Source organism: Planococcus citri, chromosome 5 (genome assembly GCF_950023065.1).
Source record: "Planococcus citri chromosome 5, ihPlaCitr1.1, whole genome shotgun sequence".
NCBI classification, from domain to species: Eukaryota; Metazoa; Arthropoda; class Insecta; order Hemiptera; family Pseudococcidae; genus Planococcus; species Planococcus citri.
In genome coordinates, this window is record NC_088681.1 from 39,512,971 (window position 1) to 39,540,143 (window position 27,173).

The window sequence follows — 27,173 nt, forward strand, 5'->3', positions numbered from 1 at the left end:
TCATGCTGGTAACATGGGTTACCTTGTTTCTGGACCAAAAATGCCTAAAAATGAACCAAAAGACTAACGTGTGTAAAAAAGATGAATAAAAATCATTTCCCTTGTTTGTTTTATTCGTTTATTTTCATTTTTACAATAATACTTCATGTTATCTATCGGCAACTTTTTGGTAAATTTTCAACAATTTTTTCGAAAAATCAAAAATTTATTTAAAAAATCATGAGAAACTGTGGTTTGTGCGTGACACAAATGTAAAATTGAAAAAAAAATTATTTTTTGGCTTTTTAAAAGTCATTTTATTGTAGTTTTTATTGGCACCCTATATTACCTGCAACTTTTTGAAATGTTTGATTTTGAACTTTTTTTTTCAAACAGTGATTAAAGATGGTAAAAATAATTTTTCCGGGCCACAATTTTTATCACGAATAGATAAATGTTTGAATTTTCGATTGTTGCCAAAAAATTTCTCTTCGTTTAGGAAGAGTTTGAATCTATGTACCGGTACCCCATATTACCTACACTTACCCTATGAATAAATAAAATTGATAAATACATGTCTGTGGTTAAACTACTTCCTTTAAAAAATATTCATCACCGAACCAAACTAACATGATAATTACTTTCCCTCGATAAAGGCACATTATTTCAACTCAAGTATACCTATTAATTATTAGTATGGGTACCTATACCTACTATTATTACTCTTATAAGCTTCACGTACACAATTCACCTCCGCACTCCATTAACCTTAACATTGATTGAAAATCGAAATTTTTCATTCATTTCGTATCAAAATGTCGAACAATTTCGTAACCGGGATCGCGAAACTGCTTCTACTTTCGTTGGAAATATTTCAAAATCAATCGTTTCTTGCAGTGTATTTGGTAATGGTGACGATCTTCGGTGCAATTAACGTGTTAGGTAGTCTTATAGGATTCTATAATGTTACGGAAATCAGTGACAAAATCTTGACCTTTGTGACAATAACGTCTCAATCAAATGGTATACTTTTGTTCGCCACAGTGTTCATATATCGTGAAAAGTTACTCGTTTTATTTGATAAATTGGAAAAAGTAACGAAAAACGTTGATGCAGGGCTTCATCGAGCAGAGGTCATCGTCAAAAAAAAGCTTGTAATTTTATTTGCCGCCATATTTCTGGCTTTCACGATTTTCCTCCTACCTCCGTTAATTTTCAATATTTTTACCGAGAGTTTCAGCAATAAACAGTCATCGGTGATACCTTATTGTTATTCATGCAACGAAAAAGATTCGAACAAAAGGTTCTGTTGGGATATTTCTACTTCTACTAGCACGACTGTACATGCTGTAAATTTGTATCAATTTATATCTCATGCCACCTACATGTTTGGGTATATTTTATCGTTCACGTTATATGGACTCATGGTTGGCGAACTTGAAATTCATATGGAAATCGTAGGCATAAAAGTGAATCAATTTAATGAGGTAACCAATGAAGCGGATGCGAATATTGATGATATGCGCAAAACTAATTCACAAATTGACGACACTGAAGACAGATTGCATCAGCAATTCTTGCTAATTATTAAATACCAGAAATTTCTTAACGGGTAAAATCATTTTAATCATTTAATTACATATAGTCCACCTCATGCACTTATTCCGGTAGCCAATGAATTCCCCTTCTCCCCTTTCTTATAATTAAAAAATCAGATAACTAACCATGTTAGATCAACAGATGGCATAGCTTTAAAACCCAAGTAACAGCAATTTTAAGAGCCAAAGTTCATTTCTAGATTTTTAGCAAATTTTTGAAAATTTGAAAAATTTTAGAACGCTGTTTTTTCTGAAATAAAATGAATCTGCGCAGATAATTATTTCATTCCAACCTTTTCTCTCATTTTAAAAACAACCAGTTTGGTAGATTTGCCCTGAAATTTCAAAATATTCTGAAAGAGTCAAAATTGAATTTTGTCACCCGTAAATTTTGGTCAGCGACGTTAGCGTTCATTGAACTTGTAAATGTATTAGGGTCATTCCGCGTCAATTAGACCAAGAAGTGGTAGGGGGGTTCGGCGATTTTTTTGAAATTTTTCCTGTGGAAAGGCCTTCCCAAGGAATGACCAATGGCGCAAATCGCAGCCCTCTAGCCTATTTTTAAAGGCAGCCAGGTGGTATCAAAGTTTTTAGTGGACCTAAAATATCATCTATTTCAGCAGTGGATTACTCGATATCCACGATACCTGCCAAAATGGAACTTTTTCCCATAGTTAGGGGTTTTGAAAGGCTTTTTGGTGATATCATAAAAATCAGTGTTGCCACTTTTTTTTGTACAAAAAATTAGCTCAAAAAGTTTCGAAACGTAGTTTTCATATCGTTCCGACTCTCAAAAATTCTGAAAAAAATATTATTATGGACAACTTTTTATGCTAAACAACATATTAAAAAATTGGGATGGTAACATGTTGCAAAGTTGATTTAAAAAAATTGAAAGTTTGCGAAAAATGCGATTTTTTGATTTAAAGCATGAAAAAAAGTTTTGATTGGTGAAGTTGACCCATTTGACCCCTATTTTTACGTATCTGTTGAAAAAGTTGAAATAACCCTTTCACTCGATGAAATGAACTCCTCACAAGAAATCAAAATTCGAAAAGATTCAAAAAATGAACAAATTTTAATTTTTTTGTTGCGAGTGTAATATTTATCAACTTTTTCATGAAATACGTCAGAAAGAGGTCTAAATAAGACAACTGAATTTTTAGCTTTTTTTAATGTTTGAAATTGAAAATTGATTTTTTCGAATTTTGATTTTCTTGTGAGGAGTTCATTTCATCGAGTGAAAGGATTATCAGTTGAAGCTGACTTGTGCAGTGATGAAAGCTTCTCTCAGTATGATGCAAGCATACTTTGAGTGCATAAATAGACATACCACATATAGGGGGGAATCATCACATAAACGCGGACAAAGATCATTGGAAGCAAAACGTAAACGTTGCAAGACATGATACTACCTACCTCACAAACTCCCTCTCGACCATTTTAATTAGGTATATAGTTATCGAGAAATTTTTTGTCAGTTCAAAAATGAATTTTTCACCAATTTGTAAATTCTTGAAAAAAAAATGAAAGCATAACCTCATCGGGCACAAAAAAGTTATTTGACCTTATCTTTGGATTTTGAAACTATATAACGACCCACTGAAAATGGTTCTTTATGGTATAAAGCCGCAGTGAACAAAATTTTTAAATCGTCATTTCATCCCTTACCCCTTCAAACGCTTTAAAAGACAGTTAAATTAACACCAAGCACCTCACGTTATCAATCCGGAAATAAGTATACTCACATTTTTTGTATTCTAATCTATAGCTGTGTTGCGCGCTGAAGCATTAGATTTGTGGAAATTATATGTGAGTTACTACTACGCAAGTTCTTTCGTCGACATCACAGTTATAATTTATGAGATAATTATATTATTGGTAGGTACATAGTTCATTACGTATTTAGACCTAATCATAACTAATATATTATTACATACACATGTACTTGCATTTTGTATACTGTAGGCTTCAGATGAAAAATTCCTCGCAATTAGAGGCATGGGATTAATCGTAGCCAGAGTACTAATGGCTTTCACTATTGCATATTATTCGCAAAGCATTTCATATATGGTTCGTTTACTTATTTTATCATCAGTTTTCTTCAGTATTTTAAATGTAAAACTTCATTTATGAAAATTCAAAATTCGACATATCTCTCTGACTGTACTCGTATCATTCTCTACTTGAAAGAGAGCAGATTAAAAGTCCATTTTTGAAAACACGGCCATCACCTCTTGGAAAGTAATACATTCAGAAATAATAATATAGTATGTATGTATTGTTGAAATGATTGAATATAGAATGAAGATTTCCTGGACATAATGGCGAAAATTCGATGGTACAACAGGAGACTAAAATTTTGCAAAACTTATCATCAAATGCTGACTTTTCATCAGGTTCCAACCGTAATGAAACTGGCAGGAGTCGTCGAATTGAATTTGAGCTGCTTCACTCGTCTAATGAGAAATGTGTATACTGTCGTAAATTTAATGTACTTAATGTTTGCGAAATAAAATCTCACAATTAATTCCAAGAGTACCTAATTTCGCTCAAGTTTCACTAATTTTTCATGCACAGGTAGGTAATTTTCTCAAGTTTTCGAGGTATTTATGGGACAACCCAACAGGAGATCGATAACAAATCGCGTACCGGTAAAGTATAAATGCTTTTTCTGTCTAGAGAACCTCCAAAGGGTTAAGGAAGATGCATTTATCAAGGAAACCTCGTGAGGTGTTGGGCCTTCAATTTGAACGGGACCGCGATTTTTGAAAATACTAATACCGAGCATAATCTAAAACCATCATAATCAAAATTTCATCTGTTAAAATTGATTTGTGGATTTTTTGCAAATTTTTTATATTGATTCAAAAATGGACAAACTTTTTTTTTAGCGATTTACCTATGCTTTTTTCTTAGAAACGCGAGAGCTATTCTGTAAAAATTATGAAAATCAGTTCTGAAACTAATATCAATTTCTTCGAACCGAATTTCATCATTTCTGGTTATTCCGAAACCTTCAGAGCAATTTGTGATTTTTCTAAAATTTTATTATTTCTCCATAAGGTGTGGACTGCAGCCTCAAGTGATTTTTTGATTTTCTGCAAAAATTTCTAATTATCTCTGAAACGATCAAAAATAAACTTTGGCTCGTATGTACTATCGTCTAGGTCAAGAAGAGCGTTCAATTCAGATGATTTAAAATCAGGTAAGTATTGGTAGGTATTGTTTGTTCGTTGAAAATTTTGTTCTGTAGCTTAGACATGCTTTTTTGTCGGGAGGAGTTTTAGAAAAGCTGGATTGTGATTTTTACCAATTTTTTCATGATTTAAAACATGAAAAAAAAAATTATTGAAGATTTGAAATTTTCGGCACATCTGTTTCAAAAAGTTTAACCACTACTGACACTCTTTCTCGAAAGTCTCCCTCCCTCCTCCCCAAAAAAATCTCAAAACTGACCTAGGTATAGTAACATGCCCGAGGAAAACGGGAAAATGATTAGATCTGATCAACTCTGAACAGATCAAATTAGGTCTAGAAAATACCAGGATCTGATCAAATCTGGTTAGATCCAATCAAATCAACACACATTTTGAATATTTTGCAGATGTGTACCGGAGGCATTGGATGTATGGAAGGCTCTTTTTTGCTTTCTGATCCAATTTTTTCAAAAAAAAAAAATCACCCCTGATCGCTCAAACAGTTCTTTTGCACATCTTTATTCTCGTAAAATACAATAATCGCATGAAACGAAGAATTTTGATAGAATAAGAATCAAATTATCATTTTTTTATACCTAAAAATCTCATTTTGCCTCTCCTCAAAAAAAGTCTGGTTACACTACTAAAAAGTCTACAAAAATGAACAATTTCATAACAGAAGTGAGCAGTGATCAAAAGTAAAGGTCATAAAAAGTTCAAAAATTGCACTTTTTGCTCGTGGGGAATGTTTTTAAATGAAATTAGGGTTGTTGGCGGCTATTAGAAAAGTTGTATTTTTTGCTTTCCAATAGCCGCCATCGGAATATTTTTGCCAAATTGGACACAAATGGAGTGATCAAGCAGTTGAAAATTACAAGCACAGCACACTATCAGCTTCCTATTTTTCACTCAATTTTCCTTTGGAGTACGATTCAACTTCCCGTTTTCATCTCAGTAGGCAATATCTTACATTATTATTACGATAAGAATAGAAAAATTAAATTGAGGAGTCGGCCTGCAAAGTGACCTAACTGCAAAAAATTGATTTCGAGATAAATGAGAAAAACGTGTCCTAGGAAAATGAAGTCACATTTTCGAAATCTGTTTTCGGGAATCGAAAGGGTCAACCCTCACTCACTTAATCACCTTTTCGTTTCTGAAAAATATGAACACGGATTCGCTACAGGGTGCAACATTTTGCAGGCCGCACATACGTTTTTAGTGTGCGTAGCACACTATTGGTTTCGCTTTGAGAAATGAAATTTTATTGGAACTGAATGTTCTCTTAAGCTATCCAACCGTTTTTTGTACCTATTGGACACCATTTGAGAATCATTAAGGCGGAGGGAATAGATTAATTTTCATTCAATTCGGATGGGTAATTGCTGAGTAATTGCAATTTTAGTTCATTATTTTAATGCATTAAATCCTAAAAAAGGGAAAAGGAGACTTGTAGAACACCTGCCGCTCATTGTACCCTGCTATACCCCCAGTCTATTCCATCACCAGCTGTGTTTCATTGTACCCTGTTACACCCCCAGTCTGTTAGCTGTAAATTCCAAGTGGGCGTGGTTTGGTGGGGCGTTTACCAAACAAATATATTATTTTAATGCCCTAACCCTCGTAGCAAAGTTGTGGCTGAGTGGGTTAGGGCATGTAGGTAGGAATAGGAAATTTAGGGACCCAGGTTCGAATCCCCGTGAGGTAAGTAGGTAGGTGACGGATTTTTCGTAGGAAAATTGGATAGGTAAATGCTTTGGAGTTACTATGTAGTACATGGTAATGGGGCAAAAATAATGCTGAAACTGAGTTATGAATTATATCATTTGCTAACTAAAAATTCATTTCATTAATTTTTTGTCTACCTATAACCATAAGTATAAAGTAAGAATTACTTGACATGAATAATTTTTAACTTTTTACTTATAATTTAAAAATTACTTCAAAATGAGAAATTAAACTAATTTTTGTAGAATTGAAACATGTAATTTTTATTATCATGATTTAGTAAAAATTATTAAAACAAAATGATTTTTACTATTGGTACCTATAGCAAAATTTATTAAAATGATAAGTTTTACTATACGATTACAGTAAAAATTATTGAATGGGATCTGGTACTTAATTATGAGTATTTAGTTAAATTTTTTTGTAAAAATTACCCATATTTTTTTCGTGTAATAGGCAATGCAAATTCTTAACATAGGTATTTTATAAGATTTAATTCTTAATTTAGAATAAAAAGCAAGTTCTGAAAATTGGTTTGAAAATTTATAAATTTGAAGACAATGGAAATTCTAAAAAAAATAATATGAAAATTTGTATTTAGAGACGCTGAGAATTCCAAAAATTGATTAAAAGTTCTGTAAGTTGTAGATAATGTGAACTTGAAAATTATATGAAATAAGTATTGTAATATTTATGAAGAAGATGAGAATTCTGAAAAATTGGAGGCAATGTGAATTCCAAAAATTGAGTAAACGTTTTACAATTTGTGGACAATATGAACTTGAAAATTGAATTTGAAATTTTTTAATTTAAAGACAATAAGAATTCTGAAAAATTATTCAAAATTTGACTATTTAGAGGCAATGTGAATTCTAAAAATTGATTGCAAATTTCCTAACTCAGCAGCAATGCAAAATTCTGAAAATTTATTGAAAACTTTATGAAATTGTAGCGATGGGGAATTCGGGAAATCGATTTGAAATTTTGTAAATTTTAAAACAATGCAAACTATGAAAAACAACTAGAAATTTCTTAATTTAGAAGCAATACAAGCTTATAAATTATTCTGAAATACCTATTGTAATTTGGAAAATATGAAAACACTGAAAAACAATTATTATTTTGAAGCAGTGAGAGTTTCAAAAATTCTCATCACTGTGACATGGTTGATTCACTTATGCACTACCTAGATGTAATAACGGTTATAGCTGTAGAAAAGGCAGCTAGCTACGCACACTTTGCATGCTTAGCTGTCTAGTTTTTTTTGTTTTTTAGTGATATGTACGCAATTTTCTCCGGTTTTTCATTGCGTATGTTATTTTTTATGAAAGCAAAGATTTATTCATTCATTCAAGATTTTTTTATGTACAGGAATCTGGGTAGCTAAAACTAGAGTTGTGGCTTATTCTCAACTTACGATTTTACCATTTCGAATCACTCTGGAGCCTCCAGTGCGATTTTCGATGTCTCCAAAATTTTTGAATTTCTTCAGAAGGGGTTAAAATTAATTTTGATTTCAACAAACAGTATGAAACACATTTTCGGAAAATCGTAACAATAAGGTCACTTTGCAGGCCATGCTTTTAATTTTATCATTTTTAAGGGGGGAAAGGGGTGTTACGAGTGAAACTGGATGAAGGTGATATATTCCTTTTGTAGGGCATGTCCTAAACTATCAGATAGCGTTGCTATCTCAAAAATCATTTTTTTGCAGTTAGGTCACTTTGCAGGCCGACTCCTCAATTGAAAGTTCAAAAAAAGTAAGCTTTTAAAGTATTTCTTAATATAGATAGACCCATCAGCATACCTATTATGGTATTTTTAAAAAAATGATCAGGCTCATACAAAATGAAATATGTATGAATGTACATATTACCAGAAATACATAGAGCATTGAGTACCTACCTACCTATGTCAATTCCGTATAAATACGAACGATATTTTTTAATCAACTCGAATGAATAAATAAAATTGATAAATACATGTCTATGGTTAAACAACTTCCTTCAAAAAATTTTCATCGCCGAATCAAACTGACATGATAATTACTTTCCCTCGATAAAGGCACATGTTTTCAACTGTATACTTATTAATTATTAGTAGGTACCTATACCTACTATCGTTACTCTTATAAGCTTCAAGGTACACAATCCCCCTCCCCCCATTACCCTTACATTGATTTGAAAAGCGAAATTTCTCATTTATTTCGTATCAAAATGTCGAACAATTTCGTAACCTGGATCGCGAAACTGCTTCTACTTTCGCTGGAAATATTTCAAAATCAATTGTTTCGTGCAGTGTACTCGGTAATGGTGACGATCTTCTGTGCAATTAACGTGTTAGGTAGTATTATCGGATTCTACAATGTTACGGAAATCAGTGACAAAATCTTCCCACGTAGAAAAAACTTACAGGGGGCAGTGGTAATTCACTACTTAGCAGTAGTGCTAAGTAGTAATTCACACCACATCAGTAGTGCTTTCAGTACTTGATTCATTACTGGACAGTAGTGTTGCACTGCAGGGCAGTATGACTTCTGCAGTAATTTACTATAGCTTAGTAGTAGATTAGTAGTTTCTAACTACTATGCAATAATACTTCACCATTCAATACACCACTCAACAGTGGTGTATTGAATGGTGAAGTATTAGCTCAGTGGTAGATTAGTAGTTTTTAACTACACATTGGTAATATTTCACCATTCAATGCACCACTCAACAATGGTGTTCACCTACAGAGTAGTATGGCTCAGTAGTTACTTACTACTACTCAGTAGATGTGTTATAGTTTTTTACTACACATCAATAATTATTTACCACACAATGCACCACTCTGCAGTCATGTTTGCCTACTAAACAGTAATGGTCTAATAGTTATTTACTAGAATGTACACCTTACCAGTAATGTCATCAACCAATTGCCCTCTTGACTAAAAATACCCCAATTAGGGTGGGAGAAGAGGAAAAAAATTCAAAAGTTTTGAAGAATGCTATGCAGATATCAGATTATGTATACACAATTTTGAATATGAAGGACTGCAGATTCAAATTTAAGGCAATGTTCTTCAACAAAAAATTCTGTGCCATTGAATCCAGATTTTGATACTGATATTATGCTTTTTTTCTGAGAAGATTTGCAATTTTACATCTTTTTGAGGCTCATTTTGGGTTTTGGGGTCACATGATCTTCAAACATTATTTCTGGCCATTGAAAATTCCAATTTTGATACCAATATTGTACTATTTTTGTATCTTTTTGAAAAATTTTCAACTTTGTACCTCCCCTTTGAAGTCCATTTTGGGAAGTTAGGATCAATCGCCGCTGTGGATATCGTTTTGAGATTTAAGATCAAATGATTTTCAAAAATTAAGTCTGATCTACACCATTGAAAATCCAAATTTTCAATTCACACCAATATTGCACTTTTTTTGGAAAATTTTCATTTTTGTACCTCCCCAGCTTTGGAGCCCATTTTTGGGTTTGGTATTGAATGGTCTTCAAAAATTGATTCTGGGCCATTGAAAACTCAAATTTTGATATCAATAACATACTTTTTCAAAAATTTTTGAGAATTTTGATTTTGTACCTCTCCTTTTGAAGCCCATTTTGGGATTAGGGGTAGAATGGTCTTCAAAAATGGATTCTGTGCCATTGAAAACTCAAATTTTGATATCAATAATGTACTTCTTTAAAAAGTATACAATTTTGTACCTCCCCCATTGGTGCCCATTTTGGGGTTTGAGGTGAAATTGTCTTAAAAAATGAATTCTGAACCCATAAATTTGAGATTTTGATACCCATATATATTTTTTTTGATAATTTTTGGTATTGTACTTTAGTATACCTCCCCTTCTGGAGCCTATTTTGGGGTTTGGGGTCAAATGGTCTTTAAAAATTGATTCAGCGCCATTAAAATTTCAAATTTTGACATTAACAGCGCACTTCTTTAAAAAATTTGCAATTTTGTGCCTCCCCCCCTCTTTGAAGCTCATTTTGGATTTGGGATCAAATAGTTTTCAAAAATGAAATCGACACTCTTGAGAACTTCACCAATTATTGATAGTTTCAAGTTTCAACAATCAAATTCACGAACTGTTGAAATTGAGTGTTTGCAAACAAATATATTCTTTAAATGCCCTATCCACTGTAGTGCACTTGTAGTCAGGTGGTTAGGGTTGAATAGTCAGACATCCGCAAGTCCCCGGTTCGAATCCCCGTGAGGTATAGGTGTAGGAATTTTCTAAAAATGTTATAGGCAGGAAAAATCATACATGATGTGAGCATCACAACGTTGATAAGGAAATTCAAAATAAAATTACCCTACCCTATTTTTTTGATTTTTGAAAATTATTGCACCCCACTGATACTGATAGCATGTAGTGAAACACTTCTGACACACACTTGGAAATGAGTAGTGTTTCATAGTAAGGAATTGCCACTGGTGATTTACTACACACATACTAGACAGTAGTGAAATACCATTGATTTGCGTAGGTGGATCAGTAGTGCTACTCTACTGAGAAATCAGCAGTAATTCATCATTCATAATTTTGAGTAGGAGAAGTAAATCACTAGTGGCAATTCCTTACTAAGAAACACTGCTGATTTTCCAATAGACACCAGTGTACTTTTTCTACGTGGGTTAGCCTTCGTGGCAATAACGTCTCAATTAAACGGTATACTTTTGTTCGCCACAGTGTTCATATATCGTGAAAAGTTACTCGTATTATTTGATAAATTGGAAAAAGAACAGGAAAATGTTGATGCAGGGCTTAATCGAGCAGAGGTTATCATCAAGAAAAAGCTTGTAATTTTATTTGCCGCCATATTTCTGGCTTTCACGATTTACCTCCTACCTCCGTTAATTTTCAATATTTTTGCCGAGAGTTTCAGCAATAAACAGTCATCGGTGATACCTTATTGTTATTCATGCAACGAAAAAGATTCGAACAAATGGTTCTGTTGGGATATTTCTACTTCTACTAGCAGGACTGTACATGCTGTAAATTTCTATCAAGCTATATCTCTTGCCACGTACATTTTTGCGTATATTTTATCGTTCACGTTATATGGACTCATGGTTGGCGAACTTGAAATTCATATGGAAATCGTAGGCAGAAAAATGGATCAATTTAATGAGGTAGCCAACGAAACGGATGCGAATATCGATGATATGCTCAAAACTAATTCACAAATTGACGACACTGAAGACAGATTGCATCAGCAATTCTTGCTAATTATTAAATACCAGAAATTTCTAAACGGGTAAAATCATTTTAATAGTTTGATTACATATATAGCCCTCCTCATGCACTTATGGAATCTCCATCCTCCCTTTCTCATAAAAATTAATCAGATAACCAACCACGTTAGATCAATAGATACCTAGTATAGCTCTAAAACCCAAGTAACAACAATTTTAAGAGCTAAGGTTCATTTTTAGATTTTTTGAAAAATTTTAGAACGCTGTTTTTATTACAATTATTCAACGGTTTCATAATTCTTTTTTCTGAAATAAAAAATGAATCTGCAATGATAATTATTTCATTCCAACCTTTTCTCTCATTTCAAAAACAACCAGTTTGAAATTAACACCAAGCACCTCACGTTATCAATCCGGAAATAAGTACACTCACATTGTTTGTATTCTAATCTATAGCTGTGTCGCTGAAGCATTAGGTTTGTGGAAATTATACGTGAGTTACTACTACGCAAGTGCTTTCGTCGATATCACAGCTATAATTTATGTGATAATTATATTATTGGTAGGTACATCGTTCATTATTTAGACCTAATCATAATTGATATGATATTCAATACACACGTACTTGCATTTTGTATGTAGGCTTCAGATGAAAAATCCCTTGCAATTAGAGGCATGGGATTAATCGTGGCCAGAGTACTAATGGCTTTCACTATTGCTTATTATTCGCAAAGAATTTCACATATGGTACGTTTACTTATTTTATCATCAGTTTACTTCGGTATTTTAAATGTAGAACTTCATTTATAAAAATCCAAAAATTCGACATATCTGTTTGACTGTATACCGTATCCCTTTCTACTTGAAAGAGAGAAGATCCAGAGTCCATTTTTGAAAACACGGATATGTAAGTACATAGGAACTTTTTTTAAAAAAAAGTCGATACTTACACGCAAATAGAGCTATCACCTCTTGAAAAGTAATACATTCAGGAATAATATTATATTGTTGAAATTGATTAAATGTAGAATGAAGATTTTCTGGACATAATGGCGAAAATTAGATGGTACAACAGGAGAATAAAATTTTGCAAAACTTATCATCAAATGCTGACTTTTCATCAGGTTCCAAACGTAATGAAACTGGCAGGAGTCATCGAATTGAATTTGAGCTGCTTCACTCGTATAATGAGAAATGTGTATACCGTCGTAAATTTAATGTATTTAATGTTCGCGAAATAAAATCTCACAATTAATTTCTAGAGTAATTTCGTTCGAGTATCACTAATTTTTTATGCATACTTTTCTCAAGTTTTCGAGGTAAGTATTTATGGGACAACCCAACAGGGGATCGAAAGAATCCTAAAAAAAAAGGTTCGATAGATATATTTTTTTATTGATACATATATGTATCAGCTTCTGCACACCATTAACGAAGTAATAAAAATTGTAAAGCTTTTTTCAGAATTAAATATCTAGGTAAATACGAATTATCGAAATCGTGAACGCATATCTACGTCAGATCTACGTAAGTAAATATGTACCTTGACTTTTTTAATTGATTAGGGAGCACGAGTAATCAAAATCATACGGAGTAGAAATTACTTCAAACAATCATTTTTTGAAAGGAATAATACTCGTGATCTATTAAACTTTTCCTATTTTCCCCTTAATTTTACTTTGAAACACGATACAGCTTCCCGTTTTCAGCTCACAAGGGAACCTCTTGAGGTGTCACACTCCGATTTGAACGGGACCGCGATTTTTGAATAGAGCATAGTCTAAAACCCCCAAAACCAAATTTTCAGCTGCCCAAGTTCATTTTTCGATTTTTGGCGAATTTTTGAAAATTCAAAATTGACTGTTTTTGGCGATTTATGCTTAAAAAAAAAAAAAAAAAAATACATACCTTGTCATAGGGCAGATTGTCCCCATTGCTTTAGGTAGTGCTTCTTATAAGTACTCCCTATATTGAAAATATTCGGTAACGTGTGTAGCTATAAAATATAGAAAGACATTTCGTTTGTACATTACGTACCCGCCATCGGGTCATTGATGATTGAACTGAACCCTTTGTAAGTTGAGAAAAGGTTTGAGTTCAATGACCGGAGGATCGCGGAATGTGCAACGATCACATATATAAGTATATTAGGTAGGTAAGAGTAAGAAAGGGTTTGCGGCTCTGTACTTCGATGACATTTATTAATTTAAATAGAAAAAAGAATTGTAAATCATTTAATTTACGATCTATAAGTGTACTTGGCAATTCTGCCAAAAGTATCACGTGGTATAGAAGAAGAAGATCTCTGCCTATATGTGAGGGCACATACGGAAAGGGACCTAACGACCAAAAAAAAAAAAAAAACAATTTCAGAGAACTTTTTTTTTTTGGTCGTTAGGTCCCTTTCCGTATGCGCCCTCACATATAACGATCTATTTTGGCGGCAAATCTTCACTTGGTTTGTTGTGTTGATGTAATTTCAGGTAAATGGAAATCATTTTAATATTTTATTGATTCGAAGATCAATAAAATAGGATCTTTTTGGTACTTTGAGATGTATTCGGACATCGGCGATTTATGCAGTGTTACATGTACTTCTTTTAGTTAAGTCCTGTTGACGTTTTTAGCATTAGGGAGGCACCCAAAAGAGAAAGGAAAAAGCGTACAGTGTCCTATAAATGGTGAGACACATTTACTTTTATTACTTAAGTGCTAATAATTGTTATTTGACCATGGTGTCATAATTTATGTTAGCTTTTAGATTATTATATCAACAATCTTTCATCACATGTACTTAATTTTGCTGATCTTGCTATATCTGCGTATAGTTTGATCATTTACTTGTCTGAATTCATTCATTTCCATACCACTTTGAGAGATGTGCTGCATGGTACATATATGCTAATGATGCTTGTAAATAGTGTAAATATACGTAATAAGTAAAAAGAGTTTTATTTATTATGTATCCAGTGATTAAATGTGTATAGTGCAGTTAGGAAAAATCAGCCCTTCTGAGCTAGCTAGGCATCGCGTAATTATTCCCCGCCTAAGGAGTAATTATTATCTGAAATGATTACGAAGTAATTCGCATCTATCTCCCCCTTCTCAGAAAAAGCATAATTCGCCAAATACAGTCAATTTTGAATTTTCAAAAAATTCGCCAAAAATCGAAAAATGAACTTGGGCAGCTGAAAATTTGGTTTTGGGGGTTTTAGACTATGCTCTTTCCAAAAATCGCGGTCCCGTTCAAATCGGAGTGTGACACCTAAAGCGGTATCCTTGTCAGTAGTCAATAACTTACATCCTTATTATAATAAAAATAGAAAAATCAAATTGAAAGTTCAAAAAAAGTAAGTTTTTAAATACGTAGGTATTTCTTAAATACACACATCAGCATACCATGTCATTAAAAAAAAAAAAAATGATTAGACTCATTCAAAATGAAATATGTATGAATATATTACCAGAAATGGAGCATTTGAGCACCTACCTACCTACGTCAATTCCGTGAAAATACGTACTACATTTTTTTAATTAACTCGCATGAATAAATCAAATTGATAAATACATGTCTGTGGTTAAACTACTTCAAAAAAATTTCATCGTCTCGTCGAATATAACTGACATGATAATTACTTACCCTCGATATAGGCACATTTTTTCAACTCAAGTATTAATTATTAGTAGGTACCTACCAACTATTATTGCTCTTATAAGCTTCAAAGTACACAATTTTCCTGGAAATAGGTAACCTTAACATTGATTTGAAAATCGAAATTTCTCATTCATTTCGTATCAAAATGTCGAACAATTTCGTAACCTGGATCGCGAGACTACTTTTACTATCACTGGAAATATTTCGAAATCGATCTATCCTCGTGGTATACACAATAATGGTAATGGCCTGCGGTGTGATTAGCCTTTTGGGCAGTATCGTCGGATTCTTTTACGTTATCGAGATCACCAAAAAAACCGTCGCTCTCGTTGCAATAACTGCCCAACTGAACGGTATACTTTTATTCGTCGCTGTGCTCGTGTATCATGAAAAATTACTCGAATTATTCGATAAATTGGAAAAAGAGCAAGCAAATGTCGACGTCAGGCTTAATAGAACAGAGATACTGATCAAGAAAAAAATCGTCGAGTTGGTAATCTCTATGTTTTCATGCGGTGCATTCTTCACTTTACCTCCGTTAATTGTAAATAATTTCGAGGAGAGTTTCAACGATAAACAGTCTGTACTAATGCCTTTTTGGTTTTCTTGCGGTGGTAATAGAGATTTCAACCGGAGATTCTGTTGGGATATTTCCTCTTCTACTAGAACGGTTGTACAAGCGGTGAATTTATATCAAGCTACGTCTCTTGGTATTCATACGTTGGCTTATATTTTATCGTTTACTTTGTTCGGGCTTATGGCTGGAGAACTCGAAATGCATATGGAGATCATTGGTAAGAAAGTGGATCAATTTAACGAAGTAGCCAATGAGACAGTAGCGAAAATCGATGATTCACAAGACGTAGATGTTGAAGAGAAAATGTATCGTCAATTTTTGAATATAATCGAATACCAGAAATTCTTATACAGGTAAAAAAATTCTGCACGTGAACAAATGGAATATCCGATAATTTTGATTTTTACCAAAGTGACCATTTTCGTGATCTATTTCTCAATTTAAGCACAATTTTCCAAAATCCATTTCTGCCTGTTCAAATTAACATTTTTTCTCTGGGTACTATTTGAGGAAGGAGGCAGGCTGGCAGGAGGGGATAAACAATTGATTTTGTGCAGGAAGACCAAGGGTAAACAGACAATGTTTTTAGGGCTCGAGAAACTACATTTACCAAGGCTCACTTTTGATCAGAAGAGCAGTAGGTAACGGTTCAAGTGGTTTTCCCGAGTAGAGGAGTGAGAGGGATGATCAGAACACTGGGACAGTCGTTTTTGAAAATTCCAAATATGTAGATGAGCTTTTTTCTTTGAATATTACTCCTCTCTCTCCTCATTCTCACAAAAAAATCTCGAAAAGTGGAAGCGTTGAACCAGGTAATTATTGAAAACGTCCTGCTTTTCAACAGTTTCATCTGAAAGAATTAGTTCTGAATATTTGAAATTTGAATTTGAGGTTTCGTTTTATGATTTCTGAATGTTTTGAAATGTCATTTTTAATTAGTCAATAATTAACAGTTTCGGAATTTATAATCTGAAAAAAAAATCAAAATTTCTATTCATTTCAGGTGATTCTAGAAAAATATTTTTCCGAAGTTTGAAAAAATAACCAAAAAAATTACAAGACGTGTTCAAAAGTACAGTAGAAAAAATCCCAAAAAACCAGTACATTTCAATTTACCCAACAAAACATTCCAATTAATATTTACTCCTAAGTCCTAACAGGCTAACAACGAAACTCGACCGAAACTTTGTTGGGCGTACTTGCTTTGAGACATGTTTCGCATCCCTTAGATAAAAAAGTGAGACCTCTTTGAAAATATTTTCAGTCAAAAGTGAGAATATTTGTGTTAGCTGCATCACTGTATTCCTAACGGAAAATGATCAGAATTGATCGGGTTTGATCAGATCCGAATATTTCCTTGATTCAATTTGACCTGATCAAACCTGACCAGATAATCAGATCTGGTCAGATGACCGTATTAGATCTGTTCAGTCCTAATCAGAACCAACAGGGGAGACCTGATTGGATCTAACTAATGACCATATCTAATCAGCAATTAGGTATTGAATTGTCAGATCATGAACGTTTTTGAAGAATTGCCTACGAAGGAATGTACCTATTATTTTTTTTGAATATTTTGCAGATGTGTGGCAGATGCATTGGATTCGTGGAAATTATATGTGAGTTACTACTACGCAAGTGCCTTCTTTGATCTGACTGCCATGGTTTTCAATACAATAATTGTGGTATGCAAATTGCGAGTGCATTATTATCATAATCAGATATTTTATTCGTTATAATATCCTCACAAACTAATGAATTTCACTGCCAGGTCTCAAATGAGAAATTATTCGTAATTAGATCTTTGGGATTAATCATGGCCAAAGTACTCATAGCTTACACCATTGCTTATTATTCGCAAAACATTTCACATCTGGTTAGTATGGTAATATGTACCTAATATGTAATATGAGCCAGTCACATTTTAAAAATAATTCTGATCAAAATCATTAATTTCATCAAATTCATGGAAATGCAGAATGAAGATTTCCTGAATATAATGGCGAAAATACGATGGTACAACAGGAGAACAAAATTTTGCAAAACCTATCATCAAATGCTAACGTTCCATCAGATGCCAAAAGTGATGAAACTTGCGGGAGTTGTCGAATTAAATTTGAACTGCTTCGCTCGTCTATTGAGGAACATATATACGGTTGTAAATTTAATGTATTTAACACTAGTACAATAATATCGGTTCCAATAAAATTTTACCAACGATAAAATTATCTCCTTTCAAAAAAACAAAAAAAAAACAAATTTCCACTAGCTGTCCATTTCTTTACAAGTCTTTTATTTTTTCAAGCCTTTCTCAGCATTTATTATCACTTATAATTTTTTTACAGACACTTTAATAGGTACCAGAGGTAGGTATGGACAAAAAATACATAAATGTGTGACAATGACAATTGAAAAGTGTCATTTCCGTTCATTTCAGAATAAAACCATTGCATTCGTTTCAGAAATTTTTAGCTGCACACGTCAAATCGATCATAGTAATGCAGCTTTATTTAGAAATATCATTTGTTTTCTTGTCAATTAAATACGATTAGGTACGCTAGACAAATTGTTAATTACAATTTTGGACTGAGCTATAATTATAATCATATACTCGTAGGTAGGTAGAGGTACCTTATAAAATGATACTGACTCCATACTTGGTTTTGTTTGTTTTTATTATACCACGTACTCTGGTATTCTGAGTACCTGCTCATTTATTGAAAACCCACGTAAATAACAATACCTAATTATTCGAAATCAAACCATACCTACAATTTTTTCCTAAATAATTGCAACACCTAACAAATTTACGGTTCCGTTGGCATTCTTACTAACCTGTAATGTCGAAAAGTATTCAAATTTGGATCGCGAAACTGCTTCTACATTCGCTGGAAATATTTCAAAACCAATCGTTTCGTGCAGTGTATTCGGTAATAGTGACGATCTTCTGTGCAATTAACGTTTTAGGTAGTATTATCGGATTCTATAATGTTACGGAAATCAGTGACAAAATCTTAGCCTTCGTGGCAATAACGGCTCAATTAAATGGTATACTTTTGTTCGCCACAGTGTTCGTATATCGTGAAAAGTTACTCGTATTATTTGATAAATTGGAAAAAGAACAGGAAAACGTTGATGCAGGGCTTGATCGAGCAGAGGTCATCATCAAGAAAAAGCTTGTAATTTTATTTGCCGCCATTTTTCTGGCTTTCATGATCTACCTCCTACCTCCGTTAATTTTCAATCTTTTTGCCGAGAGTTTCAGCAATAAGCAGTCATCGGTGATACCTTATTGTTATTCATGCAACGAAAAAAATTCGAACAAAAGGTTCTGTTGGGATATTTCTACTTCTACTAGCACGACTGTACATGCTGTAAATTTGTACCAAGCTATATCTCTTGCCACGTACATGTTCGCGTATATTTTATCGTTCACGTTATATGGACTCATGGTTGGCGAACTTGAAATTCATATGGAAATCGTAGGCAGAAAAGTGGATCAATTTAATGAGGTAGCCAACGAAACGGATGCGAATATCGATGATATGCTCAAAACTAATTCACAAATTGACGACACTGAAGACAGATTGCATCAGCAATTTTTGCTAATTATTAAATACCAGAAATTTTTAAACGGGTAAACTCATTTTAATGATTTGATTACATATATAGCTCACCTCATGCACTTATTCAGGTTAGCAACAATAAGGTTCTGCACAAGGGTGTGCCGTCTTTGACTTTTTTTTGGAAATTTGGTGAGGGGGGTGCTAAAAAGTTGTGGGGGATCTCAAAAGACTGTAGTCAAAATTTGGGGTCTCAGACTTCACCCAGCACTTTGCGACCAGGGTTCAGAATTTTTTAATTTTTTGATGGTTATAGGTCGCATTATGCCTATTTAGGAGTAAAAAGCCATTTTCAATCGGTTTTTGGTCGCATTATGCCTATTTAGGAGTAAAAAGCCATTTTCAATCGGTTTTTTTCACTTTATTGGAGATTTTATCTCGCTTTTGAAATAGGTACGCAAAAACAGTCATTTTCAAGGTAATTCTCGAGTCATTTTGATTTTTAAAAATTTGTCCCTTCAAAAGCTTCAAAAGGCGGTGAAATTGACACCAAGTACCTCACGTTATCAATCCGAAAATAAGTACAATCACATTTTTTGTATTCTAATCCATAGATGTGTTGCTGAAGCATTAGATTTGTGGAAATTATACGTGAGTTACTATTACGCAAGTGCCTTCGTCGATATCACAGCTATACTTTATGGGATAATTACATTGGTAGGTACATCGTTCGTTATTACACCTAATCACAACTGATATGATATTCAATACACACATACTTACTTACTTGCATTTTGTATGTAGGGTTCAGATGAAAAATTCCTTGCAATTAGAGGCATGGGATTAATCGTAGGCAGAGTACTAATGGCTTTCACCATTGCTTATTATTCGCAAAGCATTTCATATTTGGTTCGTTCAATTATTTCATCATCAGTTTACTTATTTTAAATGTAGAATTTCATTCACGAAAATCCGAAATTCGACATATCTCTTTGACTGCATCACTTAATTCTACTTGAAAGAGAGCAGATCCAGAGTCCATTTTTCGAAACACGGATATATTTATTTATTAGGTACCTAATTAATTTATTTATTTATGGTAAAAGTCGTAATATATGTATTTTTGAAATGATTAAATGTAGAATGAAGATTTTCTGGACATAATGGCGAAAATTCGATGGTACAACAGGAGAGTAAAATTTTGCAAAACTTATCATCAAATGCTGACTTTTCATCAGGTTCCAAACGTAATGAAACTGGCAGGAGTCGTCGAACTGAATTTGAGCTGCTTCACTCGTCTAATGAAAAATGTGTATACTGTCGTAAATTTAATGTATTTAATGTTCGCGAAATAAAATCTCACAATTAATTTCAAGAGTAATTTCGCTCAAGTTTCATTAATTTTTCATGAATACTTTTCTCAAGTTTTCAAGGTAGGTATTTATGGGACAACCCAACAGGTGATCGATAACAAATTGCTTAAAATACCTATATATGCTTCTTTTTGTTCAGATTTTTCTCCACTTAATTTTTCAATTCCACATACTTCCAAGTAAGTATCCTGAAAAAAAAAGGTAGGATATATTTTTTTATTGATAACCTTATATCGGCCTCAGCACACCATTAACCAAGCCATAAAAAATTATTCGGCTTTTTTCAGAATTAAATATTTAGGTAAATGTGGACGCATATCTACGTCAGTTCTACGTAAGTAAATATAAGTATACCCAGACATCTTTACTTAATTGATTAAGGAGCATGAATTAATCAAAATCATACGGAGTAGAAACTACTTCAAACAATTTCCATACCTGCTCGTACATCGAATTGACACGATAATAAGTCAGCTACTTTTGTTTGATTTAAGCATATTTCTCCACGATTAAAATTAGCACTCGTCGTTATACCTCTCTCAAATTTAAACTACGGGCGCATTTTTTCTCGAAATATAACCACGATATTCGTGAAAATTTGAAATTCTTAATTCATTTTCCATCACGATGTCGAACAATTTTGTAACCTGGATCGTGAATTTGCTTTTACTTTCGTTGGAAATATTTCGAATCCGTTCATATCTCATGATTTACACGGTGACAATAATGGTTTGTGGTGTGGCCAGCCTTTTGGGAAGTATCGTCGGATTCTTTCACGTCATCGAGATCACCGGAAAAATCATAGCCATCGTTGGAGTATCTGCTCAACTAAATGGTATACTTTTATTTCTCGCTGTGTTCGTATATCACGAAAAATTACTCGTATTATTCGATAAACTGGAAAAAGAACAAGATAATGTCGACGTAAAGCTAAATAGAGCCGAGGTTCTCATCGAGAAAAAAATGGTTGGGTTATTCGTCATTATAGTTTCATCGGGCGCACTCTTTATCGTTCCTCCATTAATTATCAATTTCTTTGAGGAGAATTTCAACGATAAATACTCTCTACTGATACCTTTTTGGTATTCGTGCGGCAGTAAAGATTCCAACACAAATTTTTGTTGGGATGTTGGTACTTCTACCAGAATGATTGTACAAGCTGTAAATGAAGCATGTGTTTCCAAAACGCACTAAGTCCATTTTCAACGATTCTGCGGTTGCAAGGCCATCTAGCATAAAGTTGCGACCCAAAATGGCTGATTTTTTGATATGTTGTGCCCAGAGGTCTTGGCTACAACATATCAAAAAATCAGCCAATTTGGGCCATTTCTACATTTCCAAATTGTACTATGTACCATGAATTTCTTATCAATATTTTTTTGGACTTAGTGCGTTTTGGAAACACATGCTTCAAATGTATATCAAGCAACATCTCTTAGCTTGCATATGTTTGCTTATATTTTGTCGTTTACTTGGTACGGACTCATGGTAGGCGAGCTCGAAATGCATATGAAGATCGTTAGTAAAAAAGTGGACCAATTTAATGAAGCGGCCAAGGAAGCTGAATCGAACCGGGATCACATGCATGGCACTGATTCACAAATCAAGGATGTTGAAGAGAGACTTTATCAACATTTTTTGCATATTATCAAATATCAGAAATTCTTATACGGGTAAATCCTAAAAGAACATAGCGAATAGAGCACCTCATAGTTGAATGTTTTAAAATAACAAATACGAAAAGAGAATATGGAAGTAACGAAGATGGTTTAAAAAGGGCATTAGATACCTATATACAGGTAGACTTGTTATGAATAATTTTCGACCAAAAAACAACTAAAATACAAATAAGTAAACGAAATTGATAGGTACCTAACTAGAAAAATGAGAACATTTTTTTAAAGCTGTTGAAAAAACAAAAAATTGGAAAAATTGAAATTTACCCTCGTGAAAAAAAAACAATTCATTCAACCACCTCCTCGTCACTTAGAAAAAGTATAATATAAAAAAGGAAGCGATCATCTTAAAAAACATTTTAAAAAGGAACGTTTGAAATTTTATTTTGTGAATCTTACAAAGTACCTAGCTACGTAATATTATATTAATATTTTAAAGAGCTCGCCAAAAATTTAATTTAAAACAGACCAGACCAACCAATAGAAATCATTCAGGAAACTCGAAATTTTTTTTAAAAAACAACAAAAAAATGAAAAAAAAATTGAAGTTGAAGCATCAATTGAAAAGGAAAGGCAAAGCAATTTAAGAAGTGATTTTAAATACACCAAAAATGGGAAACATACCTACGTTTTTAAATTATGTAGATTGTAGGTATTACTGTAAAATAGAATCCATCGAAGACAGAGGCATGACTAAGGCATGACGAAGTGATGTGTCGTGGTGGAGGAGGGTTTGGACTTAGTTTGGACTGAAATTTTCCTAATTTTTTCACTAGATTTCAACTTTTTACCTTAGACGCCCCTCTCCCTACTGACTTTCCAGCCAATTGGCCCAGATGTGATTTGAACAAATTATTGATGGGAAGTTGGAAACAAAAACGTTTATTAATTTTAAATATCCCATTTTATTCTCCTTAAAATCTTATAAACGGAATCAATTCAAGTTTCAAACCTGTCTGAAGATGATATGAGCCTTTTGATTTCTATTGAATTCTCTCGCCAATGGTCTAGTATAATAACCATCATAATGTAATTTCTGCCACAATTTTCAAAAATGATGGGGGTGGGTCTGAGCATGGACAGGGCAGGTGAATCAAGATGAAAGCTCACGTTGTTGTGTGATTTAGTTTATTGCACTATTAGTACATTTATGTAGCTTGAAACGTTTTGAAAAACGCAGATACTCGTTGTCAGTAAACTTAAATTAATATTCTTTGAGTACCTACCTACATATTTTGTAGGTGTGTCGCTGAGGCATTGGACATGTGGAAATTGTACGTGAGTTATTACTACGCGACCGCTTTCTTCGATACAACGTTATTATTTTTCGGTATTATTGCTTGGGTACGTGAAAATTTTATTATTGCGTAGTTCATTATCTTTATCACCTCATTTGCTTTTATATTTTCAAAACGTGAATGTATTTTTGCCATCAGATGTCCAATCAAAGATTACTGGCGATCAGAGCCTTCGGATTAGTCGTCATCAAGTTACTCATGGCCTTCATTGTTGCTTACTATTCGCAAAACATATCATATTTGGTTCGTTTCATAAAAATACCTGACACAAATTCCATAAATATTATAAAACTAAATCGGTACAAATCTAGGTACATAGGTAACTGATACCAAAATTAACACAATTAAATTGATTAAACGTATATAGAATGAAGATTTTCTGAACATAATGTCAAGAATTCGATGGTACTACAGGGGGAAACTTTTTTGCAAAACCTATCATCAAGTGCTAACATTTCATCAAACGTCAAATGTGATGAAACTCGCAGGAGTCGTCGAACTGAATTTAAACTGTTACGCTCGTCTGTTGAGAAATATATATTTGGTTGTAAATGTAATGTATTTAATGTTCGTCCAATGAAGAATGCTCGTCTTTGTTCGTTGAGCAAACAATAAAGGTTGATTTTACCAAAAGTCATAAAATATCGTTCTAAAAGAAGTAATAATTAAGTATGTACAATTGTACATACATTAAACTGACTTGATAATTATCTTTATTTTTTTCTTCGAATTATTTATGAAACAATCGCACAAAAGAACCCATTCTAAGAAAGAGAATTTCAGTTAATTTTCTGTCACAATGTCGAACAACATTGTAATAACTCGAATCGCGAAAATACAGATTTGAATGAGACACCAATCAAGCTGAAACTTGGTTCTAGTATGGTTTGAACATTGTAGAAGTGCCTTTTGATATTCATACACCCATATCAACTTTTGTTTGGTCATACTTTCAATTGAAGGGCCTGATGGAAGAAGGGCTCCCTCGGAAAAACATAGTTTTGAGAAAAACGCGTTTAAAGTTTTACTTTTGTTGCCAATTAAAAACTACTCAACGTATTGATTTGAGGTAGGTGTTTTCTTTAAATTTAAAGTGTCAGCAATAAGTATTGACCATCACCTACCAAACAACTTATCCACTTCTTCGAAAAAAATGAGATTTAAAAACTCACGTAGGAGGCCCTTCTTTCATAAGTTGATTTTGATTTCCATTAATTTCATCTTTTAATGCGATTAAATTGAAAACTAAGCATTTTATGTAGAAAAAAAAACTAACAACATTATGTCGATTGGAAATTTAATTCTCTACAACCGTGTTAAATTGAAATTTTCGCAGGATGCTTCCTTTCACCTCCAGATCAATTTTTTCCATTGAGCTGATTTTGATTTTTATTCAGATTCATCTTTTACGTGATATAAATCAACAACTAAGCATTTTAGGAAAAAACTAACGACATTACGTCGATTGGAAATTTAATTCTCTACGACTTTGTTCACTTGAAATTTTTGTAGGATGCTTCCTTTCGCCTCCAGATCAATGTTTATGAAACTGTAACAGGTACCTACAGTATGGCGGTACGCCGATTGAGATGTTTTATTCAATAGAGATATGAATAAAACATTATGTAGCTTGCTCTAGGAACAAGATCATGAACGGAAACTCACACCTAAGGTAGCCAAGACTTCAAGGAACTCAAATCACCTAAGTGCGGAAAAAGAGCCTCCGGCCGAGGAGGCCCCTTTTCCATCAGACCCTTCAATTAATATACTCCTCACTTTTCCAGCATGTTTCAACGCAGCTCAAGCTTGATGTAACGGCTACAAAGCTCAATTTTTGCATGAATATCAAGTTTGTGATGGAGAAGTGCATTTCTGATATTTTGGGTCAATTTTGAGCATTTTTGGGTCTCAAAGGGGGGATGCAGGATCAATTTTCAAAAAATCAACAATTGATTGCCTTTATAGTCAGTAATGGGTAACAAATCAAAGATGTATTCCAAATTTCATCGAAATTGGTTAGGTCAATCCTTCTAACTTTGAGTGAGACTTGGAGAACAAATTTCACCAAAATGACAAAAAACAGAGTACTTTAAACTTCGCGAATTTTCATCATACAAAAATCGTTTTTATAAATATTCGGAGAGGTTTTTAAAAATTAAAAAAGATTACCTACCTATTCTCGCTATTTTTTGAATAAATGCCGATATCGTGGGCGAAATAATTACAGAATTTATTATTACTCCGCGGTCGTTGCCGCCACCCACGGCTTCCAATGCGTTTCATGACGAGCTTGAAACCGTGGAAGGGTCGGGGCAACGCTACCGCGTCACCTGATTACAATTTTGGACTGAGCTATAATTATATAGGTAGGTAGAGGTACCTATAAATTGAAACTGACTCCGTACTGGGTTTTGTTTGTTATATTGTAACCACATACTCTGATATTCTGAGTATCTACTCATTTACATATTGAAAGTACCTATTGTGTAAGTTAAGAGACCATACCTACAATTTTTTCCCCAATAATTGCGACACGGAAAAAATTTAAGGTTCCGTTTGCATTATAAGTACGTAGTTACGTACGTACACCTGTCACCTATTACAATGTCGAAAAGTATTAAAATTTGGATCGTGAAACTGCTTCTACTTTCGCTGGAACTATTTCAAAATCAATCGTTTCGTGCAGTGTATTCGGTAACGGTGACGATCTTCGGAGCAATCAACATTTTAGGCAGTATTATCGGATTCTTTAATGTTACAGAAATCATTGACAAAATCTTGATTTTCGTGACAATAACGGCACAATTAAATGGTATACTTTTGTTCGCCACAGTGTTCGTATATCGTGAAAAGTTACTCGTTTTATTTGATAAATTGGAAAAAGATCAGGAAAACGTTGATGCAGGGCTTGATCGAGCAGAGGTCATCATCAAGAAAAAGCTTGTAATTTTATTTGCCGCCATATTCGTCTCTTGCATGATCTACCTCCTACCTCCGTTAATTTTCAATATTTTTGCTGAGAGTTTCAGCAATAAACAGTCAACGGTGATACCTTACTGTTATTCATGCAACGAAAAAGATTCGAACAAATGGTTCTGTTGGGATATTTCTACTTCTACTAGCACGACTGTACATGCTGTAAATTTGTACCAAGCTATATCTCTTGCCACGTACATGTTTGCGTACATTTTATCGTTTACATTATACGGACTCATGGTAGGCGAACTTGAAATTCATATGGAAATCATGGGCAGAAAAGTGGATCAATTTATTGAGGCAGCCAACGAAGAGGATGCGAATATCGATGATATGCGCAGAACTAA

The 27,173-nt window shown here is 33.4% G+C and overlaps 1 protein-coding gene and 1 long non-coding RNA gene across 2 annotated transcripts in view; both read left to right on the plus strand.

Annotated features, from left to right (window-relative positions):
* Positions 1 to 5,997: 5,997 nt before the first annotated feature.
* Positions 5,998 to 27,173, plus strand: part of LOC135847613 (uncharacterized) — a 149,648-nt gene continuing 128,472 nt past the window's right edge. The window contains exon 1 of the long non-coding RNA XR_010559204.1: positions 5,998 to 6,485. This is a non-coding gene — a long non-coding RNA (uncharacterized LOC135847613). The remainder of the gene's footprint in view (positions 6,486 to 27,173) is intronic.
* LOC135847482 (uncharacterized) lies at positions 18,659 to 20,860 on the plus strand. The gene is made up of 4 exons (XM_065367025.1): positions 18,659 to 19,577; positions 20,118 to 20,220; positions 20,308 to 20,412; positions 20,646 to 20,860. The coding sequence occupies exons 1-4, from the start codon at positions 18,781 to 18,783 to the stop codon at positions 20,856 to 20,858; spliced, it is 1,218 nt and encodes a 405-aa protein (XP_065223097.1). The 5' UTR covers positions 18,659 to 18,780; the 3' UTR covers positions 20,859 to 20,860.

Coding starts and splice junctions, on each gene's coding strand:
- LOC135847482 (XM_065367025.1), top strand. CDS start 18,781: ATGTCGAAAAGTATTCAAATTTGGATCGCGAAACTGCTTCTACATTCG. Junction 19,578..20,117: donor TACCAGAAATTTTTAAACGG/GTAAACTCATTT, acceptor TCTAATCCATAG/ATGTGTTGCTGAAGCATTAG. Junction 20,413..20,645: donor CGCAAAGCATTTCATATTTG/GTTCGTTCAATT, acceptor GATTAAATGTAG/AATGAAGATTTTCTGGACAT.